At 50.0% G+C, this 16,772-nt stretch overlaps 1 protein-coding gene across 3 annotated transcripts in view; it reads right to left on the reverse strand.

Annotated features, from left to right (window-relative positions):
* LOC142560139 (lactadherin-like) overlaps positions 1–16,772 on the reverse strand; it is a 124,635-nt gene that overhangs the window by 23,025 nt on the left and 84,838 nt on the right. For all 3 annotated transcript variants that reach the window (XM_075671990.1, XM_075671991.1, XM_075671989.1), the window contains 5 exons: positions 13,561–13,625; positions 6,974–7,260; positions 5,086–5,208; positions 4,114–4,252; positions 1,644–1,804 (listed from right to left, as the gene is read on the reverse strand). In XM_075671990.1, coding sequence (XP_075528105.1) covers positions 1,644–1,804; positions 4,114–4,252; positions 5,086–5,208; positions 6,974–7,260; positions 13,561–13,621 — 771 coding nt within the window. In that variant the 5' untranslated portion in view covers positions 13,622–13,625. The remainder of the gene's footprint in view (positions 1–1,643; positions 1,805–4,113; positions 4,253–5,085; positions 5,209–6,973; positions 7,261–13,560; positions 13,626–16,772) is intronic.

Consider the following 16,772-nt stretch of genomic DNA (forward strand, 5'->3'; position numbering starts at 1 on the left):
GGCGCGACCGCGCGGGCCCCATCTTGAAAGCGTTCTGCGATGGGGACACAGTGCGCCGAGGGCAGATAGCCTCGTGTGCGCTGTTTTCTCACGGCTTAGTTCGCATTGAAGCGAGAAGCAGCACAAAGGTCAGCTCACTTGCTGCTGCGGGCCCCATCTTGATAGCGATCTGCGATGGGGACACAGTGCGCCGAGTGCAGATAGCTTCGTGTGCGCTGTGTTCTCACCGCTCAGTTCGCATTGAAGCGAGAAGCAGCACGAAGGCCAGCTCACTTGCTGCTGCGGGCCCCATCTTGAAAGCGATCTGCGATGGGGACACAGTGCGCCGAGTGCAGATAGCTTCGTGTGCGCTGTGTTCTCACCGCTCAGTTCGCATTGAAGCGAGAAGCAGCACGAAGGCCAGCTCACTTGCTGCTGCGGGCCCCATCTTGAAAGCGATCTGCGATGGGGACACAGTGCGCCGAGTGCAGATAGCTTCGTGTGCGCTGTGTTCTCACCGCTCAGTTCGCATTGAAGCGAGAAGCAGCACGAAGGTCAGCTCACTTGCTGCTGCGGGCCCCATCTTGATAGCGATCTGCGATGGGGACACAGTGCGCCGAGTGCAGATAGCTTCGTGTGCGCTGTGTTCTCACCGCTCAGTTCGCATTGAAGCGAGAAGCAGCACGAAGGCCAGCTCACTTGCTGCTGCGGGCCCCATCTTGAAAGCGATCTGCGATGGGGACACAGTGCGCCGAGTGCAGATAGCTTCGTGTGCGCTGTGTTCTCGCCGCTTAGTTCGCATTGAAGCGAGAAGCAGCACGAAGGTCAGCTCACTCGCTGCTGCGGGCCCCATCTTGAAAGCGAACTCGTGTTACGTGACAGACAGACGCACGGACGAGTTTCCCCATTGCGTAGGCATAGAAATGCTTACGCATTTAAAACAACGGACACCAGAGGAGACAAGCGCTTTGTGTATAGGTCTGCTCTGGGGCCCGCTGTTTTCGAAGTCACTGCGCAACACGCTAGAAAAATTACACCTGTTCTTTTCATTCGCGGTTCCGAAGCAGCACTCGTACCAGAAAACACAAATCGTAACCATCGTCGTCATCATCATCATTGTCGAAAACAAAATTTATAGGTCAAAAACACGAACGCATTGCTCCTGCCCTAGGAGTTTCACCCTCTGCAGTGCCGTGTATCGCGCTATTTTCTCAGTGGCAATGCTACACTAACTAGCCTGCATCATATGATCGACGCGTGCTTTGCAAATATGTGTCCTGGAACGCATGTGATCAGAGTTAGGAATTTAAGAAAGACTGGACTGAAGCCAGACCTGCCTGAAAAAACCACGACCATTGGGTAACGTAGAACAAGTTTGCAAAGACGCTGCTGCAGTTCTTGCACGACACCGAATTCGATGCTATTGTTGAACTTTCTTGTATTATTTATGCCTTGCGGCAAATCCTTCTGAAAAAAAAAATATGGCCTGCACTTCCACACATTCGAAGCTATCAGCATCACCGACGACGACGAGAACAACAGCAACCACAACTGCCACAACATCAAGCGGCGTACCTGAAGCCACTGTACAACAACAACAACAACAACAACAACAACAACAACAACAACAACAACAACAACAGTGACAACATCGAGCGGCCTACCTGAAGCCACTGGTTGCCGTTGTTCCTGAGTGCGCACCAACCACCCCTGGCGAAGAGCTGCGCCTCGTCCGGGCTGCACGATCCCTGTTGCGGGTGCCAGGGACGCCAGCTGGACGCCGTCAGTCGAGCCACGGGCGGAACCGAGATGACCTCGTTGCACTCTGGGCGCGACACATATCGAGAGAGCGAATCTAGAACGCGCCGTCGGCAGCACGTGTTGGGGAAAGAAGTGCACCATTCATACAAGCCTTGTGCGTTTGCAGAACGAATGATTCGTGGCGCGGTTCCAACAATGTTAAACGAACTTCATACTCGGGGATTCAATTTACAAAGAACCGGGAATATATAATGTTGTCGCGAGGGAATGATGATTTTCATGTGCGCTATAACTTTACCCATCGCGTGTGTTCGCTATGAAAACTACACAAAGGTATACTACATTAACGCGACGGCGTAAAGGGCCCGGTGTCGCAGAAAATCTGGCGTCGGCGTCCGGTGCCGGCGCCGGGCGTCCCGTGAGCGAAAAATAACTCGGAACCGCGCATACCAAACCACGCAGGCCGTCCGCGTGGTGCAGTGGCGTTACCGAACTAATTGAATTTCTCAAAGTAAAATGCGTCAGAAACATCGTAAAGCACGATTTACACACAACATATACAGACGTGATTGCGCCCGATTGTAATTTCAACATACGAGAAAAACATAATTCTGTTACGCGGAAACTCGGACACAAACCCATTTTCCAGCGTCTCTACCATATTCATAAAGCGGCGCGCCCAGCTCGGTTGATTGCAACCCCATCCAGATGGCGCTCGCCGCCGCGCATCCACGGTAGCGGAGCGCGGAGGCGAAGGAGGAGAAAAAATGAAAGAACATTAAAGGAACATCATCATCATCAGCCTGGTTACGCCCACTGCAGGGCAAAGGCCTCTCCCATACTTCTCCAACAACCCCGGTCATGTACTAATCGTGGAAATGTCGTCCCTGCAAACTTCTTAATCTCATCCGCCCAGCTAACTTTCTGCCGCCCCCTGCTACGCTTCCCTTCCCTTGGAATCCAGTCCGTAACCCTTAATGACCATCGGTTATCTTCCCTCCTCATTACATGTCCTGCCCATGTCCATTTCTTTTTCTTGATTTCAACTAAGATGTCATTAACTCGCGTTTGTTCCCTCACCCAATCTGCCCTTTTCTTATCCCTTAACGTTGCACCTATCATTCTTCTTTCCATAGCTCGTTGCGTCGTCCTCAATTTAAGTAGAACCCTTTTCGCAAGCCCCCACATTTCTGCCCCGTAGGTGAGTACTGGTAAGACACAGCTATTATACACTTTTCTCTTGAGCGATAATGGCAACCTGCTGTTCATGATCTGAGAGTGCCTGCCAAACGCATCCCAGCCCATTCTTATTCTTCTGATTATTTCCGTCTCATGATCCGGATCCGCCGTCACTACCTGCCCTAAGTAGATTCCCTTACCACTTCCAGTGCCTCGCTACCTATTGTAAATTGCTGTTCTCTTCCGAGATTGTTAAACATTACTTTAGTTTTCTGCAGATTAATTTTTAGACCCACTCTTCTGCTTTGCCTCTCCAGGTCAGTGAGCACGCATTGCAATTGGTCCCTTGAGTTACTAAGCAAGGCAATATCATCAGCGAATCGCAAGTTACTAAGGTATTCTCCATTAACTTTTATCCACAGTGAAAAATGATTTCTTCTGCATCAGTAAATTACCATTCTACAACACCAAAAACACCACTCTTACAGCGATAAGACGTTTGGTAAGCCAGAAAAAGCGCAAGAACGAAATATGGGTGGCCATGCCTACTTAAGTTCCCGCACCTGGGGGCTGTGACGTCTTGGATTTCGATGGCATCTTCTAGGGCCTACTAATTATATAGCGGTACAGACTGACTACATTGTGTCCTCAAGGAACCAAATATTAAACGTGGCAAGTTTCGGGAACCTTTATTCAGCCAACGCGGCCGAAATGCGAAAACATACTTAGGAATTCCTGACGTCACGCTGACGTACCGGCGCTGGGGTTTCGGCGCGAAATTCAAATACTGATACTTGGACCTTCCTTTTCTCAGCTAATAATCAAACTATTTTTTTAAATGACTGCCTGCAGGGTTCTCAAACAATGCTTCATTACTCTAAACTGATTCATTGTTTCGCTTTAGTGTCCCTTTAAAGCTCGCCTTCGTGCTTAGCGTTCGCCGCCAGCGTTTCCAGCAAAACATTGCGGTTACATAAGCTGCAGCTGCCGGGGAGCGTGAGAAGCAGTCAGGGATCTTTGAATGCTACCGCGTTCCGCTCTGAAAGGCGAAGATTAAGCGTCCTCCGTGTTTTTTAGCCTTCTTCGTCTAGCATTCGTGTGAACGTGTCGCGTAAGACACCACGAAGGTCGTTACGTGTATAGCTATGGCGGTATACTTTCCACGCTGAGGCGGTGGCCCATGCGTACACGCACCCTGGCATCCGAGTGGTTCGAAGCGCAGGCTGGGCCGGCCGTGCCAGCGCAGCACGTGCAGTCGAAGGAAGCGGGCGTGCACGGGAGGATCAAGGTAGCTGAGCTTCAGGCTGTGAGAGTCGGTGTTGCCCAGAAACGCCTGCACGGAGGAAAGAAGAAAGGACCGTCACGGTAGGAGAAGTGGAAGTTTGGCACAGTCCGCGAATTCTAAAACTAAAAAAAAAAAAGCGAGAAACTTAGCACGACAGCCATTGCTAAGGTAAAGAACGGGAAATAGACAGACGACGGGGACAGAGAATGATTAGACGGGGGGAGAGAACTGTGATAGAATAGCAAGCGGTGTGCCAGTTGATTCGAAGTCATCTTGAAGAGCGGCGCGACAGGAACAAGGTACGGAAGGAGGAAAGGCAGGGACGAAAAGCCGTTGAGCTGCCTGAAGGTTCTTCTGATTTTTTTGAGCATTTCTATTTGTTTCTACGCCCTTCAATATGTACTCTAATCAATTAGCCCAAGTCGCCGTCCTATTAGAGTTTCTTTATTTTTTTTTTCTGAGACGAGGTTTGCTACTTGTCCAGTTCAGCACTGTATGCCGTTACTTTCTTTTTATTGCGCCTCGCTTTGCTGCGCTGCTCTGAAAAATGGCTTGAGAGGACCTGGTCCAGGATCAAGCTCCAGGGTCACGCGGATGACATTAAGACAAACGCAAAGGTAAGGCCATCACATGGACTCCACAGTTGCTGAACACACACCACAGCGACAAGGCTGTTGTTTAAGACCAGGCCGACCTTAGCAGATGAGTAGGAAAGAGACCTCGCCTCACAGGGAAAGTTTCAGCGTCTTAAAGGTGGCCTCTGAACCACGGTCTAAGAGAAGCCTCCACCAGGAATTGGTCCTTTGCTGAAGACGCACTACTTATAGGCCTATCGTACTACCTTTCTTGCTTTATCTAAATGCAACAAAAAGCTGCCTCGCCTTTTTGTTCCCGTGGGCGTCGAGGCAGTGCTTCCAGTGGTAGGCGTCCATGCTGTAGGACACGGCGAATGACGATACCCACTCACGACCGTCGCCGCGACCCTGGGTCAGCAGGCCCGTGATCTGCAATGGCGCACATGAGGTTGTAGCCCAGAAACGCACTCGCTCGACGAAACTTGTCTGTCGCAAGTGTAACACCTTCTGTCGAAAATCTGTAGTCCACAGCACGCCATATTGGAGATAACCTGGGAAAATGCGTTTGCGTTTGTCGTAAAGCGCACGCGTGGGCAAGCTGGTGTGTTTCTGGAGAGGGGACAGAGAAAATGTATACATAACGAAAAAAAAAAAGCGCGACACCACAAAACACTGCCGTGCAGCTCCTCCTCACCCAGTTTTTCTTTATTTCTTTATTTTCACGCTGTCCCCCCGCCTTCCAATGTCTCTCATACATTACAAAGTTCGGTAGAGAAATAGAGAAGGCAAATCTGCATCACTAATGCATTCACTTTAATATAACGCTACCAGGAGTACCCTCTTAAAGAGTCGCCCCCCCTCCCACGCCCAAAACAAAAAGGAAAGAAGAAACTTAATAACATTACAGCTACGCCACATGATGCAACAAAGAGTAGCTACGGCCGGCATCCTAGGGAAATAGAAGTGCTGTTTAGAAAATTAAAAGCGGGTAACTGAACTGATACCGGAAAGACAGAGCGACTGCTGGCTCGCACATAGCTGAACACGATGCCCTAAAGATTACCCGTTCTTTATTGTCTACACAACCAGAATGCCAAAATTGACCCCACCGCCAGCGACAGCACGGGATGACGCTCAGGTGGTCACACAAAACTAATGCGCCAAAGACAAGCCCGCCTCTGTGAAGTATAGGTCCTGTGATGCAATTTACCTGACTGGCCCATTCTTGCATACGACAGGTTCGATACCGGCCTCTTCGAAGAGACCCAGTATTAAACGATTTAGTAGTTTGCGCCACGTAGCCCCACATTTTGTTCCTTTATGTTCATTCTTTAGCTGTACCGTCAGCGTAATACTAAGCGCAATACAATCATGAACAGATGTCAGCCAAATGCGTCCTATATCAGCAATTACCAGCAAAGTACGTGTGTTCGAGTCATACTGGAGGAGTAGCTGGGTGTTCGTTGTACTGTACATTCACGAAAGATGAATGACCAATCACACTGGCCAATGAAGGGCTCGATAACCATTTGAGCGGGGAAAAAAAAAAAGCACAACGGGCAGGACGTCAATAACGCACTTACCAGACAACGAAGCCGTTGTCTGTCCCGTCCTCCCGTCCTGCCCACAGCGCTGTTTTTTCCCGCACACGACCCGAACCGACCAAGCCAAATACGCACGCTTCTCGCAATTCGCTTGATTACCAGGGATAACAGCTTTGTCTCTATTCCCAGGTTCGCAGGAAGATGGGAGATTTGAAGTGACTTGGCAGTGGCGTAGAACAAGGAATGTCGCTGGAGCCAACGTTTCGACGAAGGGACTCGACTTCGTCACGGCAAGTACGTCCCCGAAGAAGACGAGTACCTTTTGTCGAAGCGTTGGTGAAATGCAGCCCGAGGAATACCTCGTTCCATCGCTGTCGATACTGGTACCGCAGTTACGCTCACGAACTAACTATATAGAGTACGCACGTACGTCATTCAAGGATATTCCGCGACTTCCGGTTTACGGCGCCGCCATGTTGGCGAACCTATAGGCCTATGCGCGCGCCTGTTCATAAGGTTCCCCAAGATGGCGGAAGGTAGCGGAAGCAGACGACAGCAGCGGATGTGACGTCACGTGCGTGCTATGTATGTCACCACAACACGTATACGCGAGTACGCCTTAGAACGAGAAAAGAAAGTGACCGCGTCACCTTCGCATCGGCGCCCAGGTCCACCTGTATCCACTCGGTGTCGGCATCCTTGGCGGGACACCAGGCTCCGCGCGAGGCCAGCTCCAGCACGCGGGCGTAACGCAGCTGGCATTCGGGCTGGCGCGTAGAGCTGGCGCTGAGCTGCCACTCCTGCAGGCGGCCCGCCAGCAGTCCCAGAGGACCTGGCTGCCGGCAGTGGTCGTCGGACCCGCGGCTCGGGTGATGATGGACCGCAGGAATGGACGACGACGACGACGACGATGCGTTCGCACTCCACCACCGGGGCTCTGCGTTCGTATACGGTCGATATACCACGTTTTGAGGCTACGGCCAGAAGGAAAACATACCGTGAACCGTATACACTGAACCGTTTCATACGCAGCGGGCAACGCTATACAAGGGTAGACAAACCCTTTCTAACTGCCTCGCATTCACGACCAAAGTGTAATGAGTCACATAGATAAATACATGCTATATATATGTATGGCGTCATGTGACTCGACGTAACATTAAGTCTCACACTTTTAGCTCTCGAAATATCGCGTGCTTATTGGATGGAAGGCGTCGCAGTTACAAGCCTTGAACGAGTGGCGCGACACAGTACGTCCTGTGACCAGCGGCCGATCCGCACCACTTGCGGTCGCGACCGAAACAAAGTGCGTCGCTTACCGAAAACGCAAAGGTGAACAAATGGTACGTTATTCCACGCAACTTTAGTCCGCAAGTTGGAGTTGCAATGTACGAAGCAATTAGTCGGTCGATATGCTTGGCCTGTAATTGTGGGCTGAATAAATTTCTTATACTACTACTACTACTACTAGTACATACAACGCGTCGCAGCCAGACAAAACATTTACGCAGATCCAACCTACGTTTGAAAATCATTTGAAGCGATCTTTTCCTGAAGTACTTAATTGAATGCTATAAAACAACATGTGATGAGTATAATCGTTCTTATTTTCATCTTATGCAAAGTGTAATATCAAGCATTGTTTATGTTTACGCGCTACAACGTTCACACCGTTGTACCGAATCGTAAAAAAGGAGTTCACGTGAATGCGCACTGCGAGACGTCGGCTCAGCGATGCCACGAGGACGAAGTCGGCGTTCAATGTTTGACGAGCGAAGAATGGTGAGTGACAGGGGTGCGCAGAGAGAAGTAGGGCGTCAAAATAATTAAAATTAAATGCTGGGGTTTTACGCGCAAAAACCACGATCTGACTATGAGGCACGCCGCGGTGGAGGATCCCGGATTATATTTCAGTCAGCCGGGTTTCTTTAACGTGCGCCTAAATTTAACAACACGGGCGTGCTTCGCATTTCGCCCCCGTGGCCGTTGCGGCCGCTGTCAAACCTGCGACCTCGAGCTCAGCAGTGCAAGCGCCATAGCGACTAAGCTACAGCTACGTAAGGCGTAAAGGACAGTGTAAGGTTGATCATCACTTGCCCGTTTGATTCCTCTGTCGGTAACTTAGTGGAAATCAACATGCGTGCACGTGCTATCGCACGTGCTATACGCGATGTGACGCACGCACCAATGGTCTCAAATAGGCACTGCAGTAGCTGCAGAAGCAGACACGGTCAGCAAAAGCCCGAAGATTAGGAAAGAAAATTTAAATTTGAAACAGTTGCACTGCAAAACGCACACAGTGAGGGATTCATAACCGCACAACTTGTGTTGTCATGGCCACTGTTCGCGGCCATCGTGTGAGGTTTGCTGATGTTTCCCTACTGGATAAAAAAAAATCAACTAGGTTTTTTATGCCCGACAGCTCGATTGCACATTCTCTCTCTCTCTCTGTGGTTTGATTTGGAATCACCGAGGTGCAGGCGAGGGCTCGCGCGGACAAGAAACGCGAGGATAACACAGGCCTTTGAGACAGAGGGTGACGTGGCGTCGCACGACGCTCTCTCTCTCTCTCTCTCCTTCCGCAACTCCTTGGCGCGCTAGTGCAGCAGCAGGTGTTTTCCTCTCGCCCGATCTGCTCCAATGTCGCAGCCAACGGGAACGCCATCGACGCACGCACAGGACCTGGCGTCACGGCGAATGGAAATTTAGGTACCGCTTCGCTGTACAGACGCCGGCTTTTTGGCTCAATGAGTAATTTGACGCTTTCGCATCAGAAAAAGAGCGAAGTATCAGCAAGCGCTTTACATACACGAACACAAGCATACAAAAGGTGTCTTTACGGGCACCGGCACCGAGAGCCCAGTCCAGCACCGACAGGACGGTCATCTATCCCACAGGAGTGGAAGAGCCCACGCAAGTCTTACCACCTGCACATATTCTGTTTGTTTGGCTCTATATGGCCCGAAACCATCTTGGACATCACCACGAGGCACTGCTATTAGCCCAGTCCAGCAGGACGACAACACAAGCCTGCTGCTTCCAGTATCGCTCACAGCCTCGCGCAAGCAATACGCTCCCGGGCATCAATGATTCAAGACAGCGTGCCTTCGGGAGCCGCCGAAAGTCTCGTCTCGACACCGCGCTAGTAAATGCCACGTACGAGCGACCCCACTCCACCCACGGCGTCATCCCACAGGAGGCACCACTGTCTGTTGCTGCTGCTGCTGCTGCTGACTTCGCCTGCGTTTCGTGAGGGTGCCGGAAAGGGCGTCAACGCACAGCAGCGCGGGCGCGTAAAAAAAAAAAAAAAAAAGAAAAGCCGGCTCCCGACGTGGAAAATGCGAGATGTTGCGCGCCATCAAGCTTTAATGTCCAATTAGCCTCGCGCGCCGAGCCAAGCCAAGCAGAGCCAAGCCCGCGGCGTGCATGCGTCAGAAGCGCTCGCGTATTACCGCTGCGGCCGTCTTCAGCTCCGAAGCAAGCTTGGGAGCCACCGTTGTTCGTGCTGGCATGCGGCTTCACTTCGTGCACGTTATGGTTCCGGGACCATATTTTCATTCTTGATACCTTCTTTCATTTCAAGGCTCTTTCGCTGTACTCTTGTTCTTGTGTGCTCTTTAGTTTCTCGCATCTTCAAGCACGCGTTTCACCGTCCGCACGCAACCGTCACATAACGTGCATGCAGCCCGTCCGAATAATTATCTGCGTGTATTATTAAAAACAAAACTGTGGCAACAGCCTATAGGCTGAACATACTCCAGCAAGCAAACATGCGCGAAGCGAGACATAAAGTAGGAGGTGGTTGGGAAGTTAAAAGTGGGCTTAACGCAGCAGCGAAAAGCAGGTAATAAACCCGCCCGAGCGCCAGCTTTTAACGCACGTGTCTGGACATAAGCACGATGATGGAGGCCACATGGGAAACGCTAGAACCATCTGAGAGCAGTTTCGCTCATTTTGTGGTCACGAATTACACCTCCAATGAAGAGCAGCCAGCCAACTCGGCGAGTCCATCAGTGAAACAGTGCATTTGAGGCGGCACTTAATACCTATTGTAAGTATCGTCGTTTAACACAGCATATAGCCACTTTCTTGCAACGTTTTCCTCTTCCCGGTAGTTTACCTTCCTTATCACCAGTCAAGCTGCCTATTTTTCAGACTTATTGCAACAATTCACAGCGCATCAGTGAACCTGCATGCCTGGCCTGACGCCTATGTTGAAGAGCATTAATTTTCTAAATTGACAACACCCAAGGCCCCTCCCTCTCTTCGATGACAGCCTGGAGTGCCCCTACAGCGCCATGCGCCTAAACATTCCGCTTTGAATTAAAAATAGATCGTGCGACATGACGCTGCACAGCGAGTTACGAGGAACGCGTTAACACGGGAACTGTGGAATAATTTTGAACCCCTGGGTTTCTCTAACGCACGGCTAAGTCAAAGTACAGGAGCGTGTTTGCAGTGCGCCTCGATAGGAATGGGGTTGCTGAGGTCGGGAATCGAGCCAGGGACCTTGTGCTCGACAGTGCAACGCCATGCAGCCAGTGAGCCGCCACGGCGGGTCATCATCATCATCATCAACTTAACTTGTCTCCACTGCAGGACAAAACCTTGTCCCAGTGATAACTAATCGTCCCAGTCTTGCATGAACTGACTCCATGCTTGCAATTAACGTACGCGGCGTTACGTTACACGGTGTCAGTATAAATTTCGTTCCGGGTCATGACGTCACAATAACGCCGACGACGCCAGACTTTCAAACTCGCGAAGTGTCATCCATGTAGGTGCGAGAAGCGTGCAGTAGAGGTTCTAAAAGTTCGAGAATATGTCTCATCGGTACTTAATAATATACACTGTGGTGATGCGCGACTCTCACGCGTCCCCTGATATGTTGTTTTCTCGCATAGCTCTCGTCTCCTGTAATCCGGCTTCGCTGCGTGCCTTTACTGCGGCGGTCGGTATGCTTGCAGGCTAGTACGAGAGATGGCGCGAGTGTTGCACTGCTAACGCCACCTAACGGCGGGGTTACTTGGGCGCAGAATGGAGAAGGCTCTTCCTCTTTGTCTCGGGATCGGCTAGCAGCGCGGACGTTCTGCGCGTGCGCCGATCCATGCTTCTGCGAGACCGTCTCGCGAGGCCTACCCCCGGAATGGACGAACCCGATAGTTCGAACGCGCCACCGTTCGCGTGACCGTACGCGTGAACGACCAAGCGTTCGTGTCCAGCATGGGGCGAACATATTCGCACGTTATCCGGTCGCGGTGAGTCGGACTTCCGCGATTTGTCGCGCGCCCATCGGCATGATTTGTGGATAGCAACTCGGCTAGCAGGCATTGGTCTATGGAAGGTGCAATAAATGTCCTTGTGATTGTTTGCGCTACTGTGTTGTCGTTCCTTTACCCCAAGAGCACGGATGAGAATCCCACAACACCTAAGCAACCCTTGGTAACGTTAATGTAGACGAATAATATACATTAATGCTACCTCGTGTTTTGCATGCGGGGTATACAATGCGCGCTAGAATACGGTATCCACTGGCTCGCTTTTTGTCGTCCTTGCGAAAGGATACGGGCACATCACGCAGGCGCTCGGCGCTGAGCCATTACTGTGCATGACTTCGCGGCGCCTGTCTTCAATTATTGCTCGCGGTTTATGATCTCCCCCAACCCACACGTACGTGCTCTGTTTTTCCCGCATTGCACTTTAGGCAAAGCATAACGGCGCCTTCTTTTTTCTTTCTTTTTTCTTGGGTTTCCCGAGCAGCCGTTGCCATGAACGCCACACACAAAGCTCGTTTATTCACGACTGCAGAACGAGAACCGCGTGAGGATTACAGCGTTCGCTTCTTAAGAAAGACCCGCGGCACATTAACGTTTATGATGCGCTCGCAGTTATACAAGCGTTGTCGCTATCGCGAGAAAGTTGCGTATCCATGTCGGACGGGGAATGAAAACGGCCCTTTCGCGAAAATTTTTAAGTCCGCACGGCAGTTAGACAGAAATGGACGCCCCGCCGGAGAATTCAGACACAGAAATGACTGAGCGAATAGAGCATTTCTTTTTCTTTCTTTTTTTCCCCCATCATTCTTTGGCCCGGCCGTTGAACAATGTAGTTCTTGCGCTGGAAGCCACGCAAGTGTGAGGAACGAAGACAAGCCTGCCATGCTTACGGCTTGGTCACAAACTGCGCTTTCATTCGTCGGTTATTGCCGGCACTCTAATTGAAGTTGTGCGGAGGCACCTGTATAAATGTGCTGGCCGAGAAATAACAAGCTCGTTTTGTCGAGATGTGAATGGTGCGTCGCAGTGATGTTGATATAGCAGCGACGAGGCGGGACAGGCGCGTAGCTCCTCTGGGAGAGCGCTGGATAATGTCTCTGGTGGAACTTTATGTCCTGGTATTAGTAATCTTGAGGACTATATTGTAGACTCTAAAACACACACACACACACACACACACACACACACACACACACACACACACACACAGAGAGAGAGAGAGAGAGAGAGAGAGAATGGAAGGAAGGACAGGAAGGTCAACCAGACGCACGTCCGCCCTGGTACCCTAATCAGTGGGAAAGGGGTCGAAATTGAAAGAAAGAAAGATAGAACACTCGGGGCGTCGCTTCGTCGATACGCGCACCCTCGCACAAGCGCACCGTGGTGGTGGTATGGCAGTAAACCAGTTAACGAAGAAATAGTGTATGCAGAAGTCATAGTGTGTGTGTGTGTGTGTGTGTGTGTGTGTGTGTGTGTGTGTGTGTGTGTGTGTGTGTGTGTGTGTGTGTGCGCGCGCGCGTGCGTGCGTGCGTGCGTGCGTGCGTGTGTGTGTATGTATGTATGTATGTATGTATGTATGTATGTATGTATGTATGTATGTATGCATGGACGTTATGAGCGGACTTGTGCTTGGAAAAGCCGGCTTCTAAAACTAGCAAAGTTCCCTTTCTACCAACTTGAGCTGGCAAACGCCCCATTCTGCTGAGTGCAGCGAACAATCAGCAGCAGGCCGTGCGCTTCGGCTCCACACAAGGCCATAAATGGATGGAGGCGTGCACGAGAATGGTGGCGCCGTCTGGTTTCAGTTGTACATACTGTTCGCAGCAACGCGTCTATACCCGTGGTCCACTCAGTATTTTTTTTCTTTCTTGTACATGATTCGCAGGTGCTGAATGCATGTATCGCAATGAAAATTCAGCGTTTACTGGGATCGAGCATAAATCATTAGACGGCGTGCTCACCAGTGATTGTTATGCCCAGGGTTGCTAGCAAGATGGCCGTCGTAGCCGGTACCTTCCGCATGGCCCTGTTGTGAAGAGACAACGAAACAGTAAATTACACCTCTTGCACTGAAATGAGTCCATCTCACTCTAGTAAAACCATGCAATCAGCGAATGGGTATTGCTCATTTATCAACGACGATGATGATGAGACAACTTTTATTGAAAACGGCAAGTATCAGAGAAGTTTATCACCCCAGGAACCCTTGGGTTATAGTGGCATCTTCGGCTTGACAACTACAAGTCATTGTTAACGACGAATTCGTAATATTACAGGCCGCTCTTATGTGGCGCATGTTCTCACTTTGAACAAAAAGAATAAGGGAATCGAGGACCTTAATCTCTAGTTCACTAGCCCACCTATCTATAGTAAGTCGGTAGTCCTTTGACGGTTGTTCTCACCAGAACATACCGTATTTATGAGCGGCAATGAGACCATACCGGTCAGCCAGGGTTCAAACACAGGCTGCCTCAAGGCACCGGTTGAAGACATGCCTGCTTCCTTTCTTAGTTCGCGGCATGTTGAAAATGTTGGTGAAAAAAAGTCATGAGATGCTTCGGAACCTGCTAATAAACGTAGATTTGTTTTTCATGGCTTTTCTCGATCAGTGTTTATGCCGATACAGCCCTATCGGGCCGCTGACGATATAGGTCACGTGAATATCCATTTACACAAAATTATGTTATATAAAAGAGCAGTAGCCTGTAAAATAAATGAATAAATAAATAAACACATAAATGTAAGCGCGCGCACACACACACACACACACACACACACACACACACACACACACACACACACACACACACACATATATATATATATATATATATATATATATATATATATATATATATATATATATATATATATATACTTTCGAAACAGCGGCATTCGCACTTAAACCACACCATCCTGGGTCATCCAACACATGAGCGAAACCAGACCAGTTAAAGCAGTCGTTAACAGAGTTAGTTATGACAGTGCAAGCAGCAATCATCGCACGGTAATAAATGCGGCGGCGGCGGCGGCGGGCTGCAGAAGGAGGGAGAGAGGGACCTTCGGGAGAACGAGCAGTGTCCTTCTCACAACTTTTGACAGGTATATCAGATAGGCGAGGTCGAACTGGCGAGTCACAAAGTCGGCTATCTCTATGACCGTACAGGCGTATACTATATAAGCGATCCTCGGCCCCTCCGGTTTTAAGTAGCGAGTCGTTACAGCCGACTCCCGCGAGATGGCGCGCATAAAAGTTCGATCTATCACGCCTCGGCAGTCGTCGTGCGCGTCATTAAAAGCGTTTATCTAGCGGGGGAGGAAGAAGACAGGAACGGTACAAATGAATCCGACGCGCAATGGCGGACACCCCAAGCCGCCGCCGCGCCCTCTGCCGTCATCCGCGCGAACTAGAAATAAAAGAAAAGCAACGCAGAAGAACTACGCGTACCGGCGGGCAATTTATGGGGGCGTGATTAAATGCCCGAAACGTCGGACGCCGCGCCGTGAGGGCTAAGCCGTAAAAAAAAAAAAAAAAAAAAAAAGAAGGGAGCAGTCGCCGGCCGAATGAGGATATCTCATTTCTACATTCGGGACAGGCGCAGTGTAAGGAGGCCGCTGTGTTTCTTTTGTCGCGAGCTTTTTCCTACGAAACCGTCTAGGCTCGGCGTGCTTTCCTTCAGTTTTATCGCTTATGGTTCGATCGTTAGTCTCACCGCGGTCTCACCTCCGAGCGCGTAGAACGTACGAAGGAATATACGTCGGAATGCCGCGCAAGGTTTCTAGGTTTTAGACGATCTCTGAATTGGAGACGTAACTGCCTCCGGCACGCAAGCGAATGCGCGCGCGAGAGAGATATACCGGAGATGTCCGGTCGTATACCGTATGAACTCGCTTCTTTTACGCATTCTCGGGTGACGTAACCTTAAACGAGGCTTGGGAGTCTGCTTTCGTTCTCTCTCTAAATGATTGCCGCGTTCCACGATTACTGTCGTCAGAGTTATACGGCGCGCTTCATAAGTTAAAAGTTTGCACTTGCTCGTCTTCGAGTTCGAAACTCGAATGAGATTAAACTTGCGATAATTCTATGGCTACAGGTCGTGCAAAGTCGCGTCTTACGCCATCAAATTGCAATGGTGGAGAACTTAGTAAAAGCCGTCGCGTACGTTGGAGGAAGTTTTAAAGCCAGGGTATATAGCCAATAGGCTAGAATCCAATTTTACGGACGGCACCACTGCATCTTTCGCAGCAATTTGAATGTCGTAACGTTGTCAAGCGCTCATTGTCTTGCCATACTGCCTGCGTCTGTTTTTTTTTTTTTTCACCGGATTATCACTGTTATCAAGTTATCTCACGGCGCAAGTCACGCCTATAGACACGGTATGCGAAATTTATTGAGTGTTGCTGCTGATTCTGTAGCGATATAGTCTTGTCTAATTCCTGGGCGTGCGGGACGCGAATGGCGTTGTGCTTTCAAGAAGGTACGCGAGCACGAGCTATTACTCTAGAATTTACAGCGATGCATGCATAAATACATTCATAAAATAATTAAATTATGGGGTTTTACGTGCCAAGACCACTTTCTGATTATGAGGCACACCGTAGTGGAGGACTTCGGAAATTTCGACCACCTGGGGTTCTTTAACGTGCACCTAAATCTAAGTACACCGGTGTCTTCGCATTTCGCCCCCATAGAGATGCAGCCGCCGTGGCCGGGATTCGATCCCGCGACCTCGTGCTCAGCAGCCCAACACCATAGCCACTGAGCAACCACGGCGGGTTGCATAGATAGCGGTCGTACTTGAACCGCGAGTTCAGATTCGAAGGCCAACAGCTGCTTTCGCCGTTGTCGTTGTCCTTTGAGTGCTGCTTGCTTTCCTGGGCACAAATTCGCCCGGTAGAGAGGTAAATTATTAACTGGCGCTCTCGGCAGCGTTTGATTCCTCACCGTTACTAGAGCGTGACAGTATCTTGGAGGTATCGAGTGAAAACTCAGAAAAACTCGTACAAAAAATTTAAAGGCACATTAAGTGGGAACATCAGAATCAGTTTGGAGCGTTGGAATATTAGTTCAGTACCCAACTTTTATTAATTTCTCGGACATGGCTCTAGAAAATGTGGAGAAAACAAAGCCCAAACTGTCTCACCAATTTTTTTTTTAATTTTGCGCCCAAAG

This window comes from Dermacentor variabilis, chromosome 10 (assembly GCF_050947875.1).
Source record: "Dermacentor variabilis isolate Ectoservices chromosome 10, ASM5094787v1, whole genome shotgun sequence".
NCBI lineage: Eukaryota > Metazoa > Arthropoda > Arachnida > Ixodida > Ixodidae > Dermacentor > Dermacentor variabilis.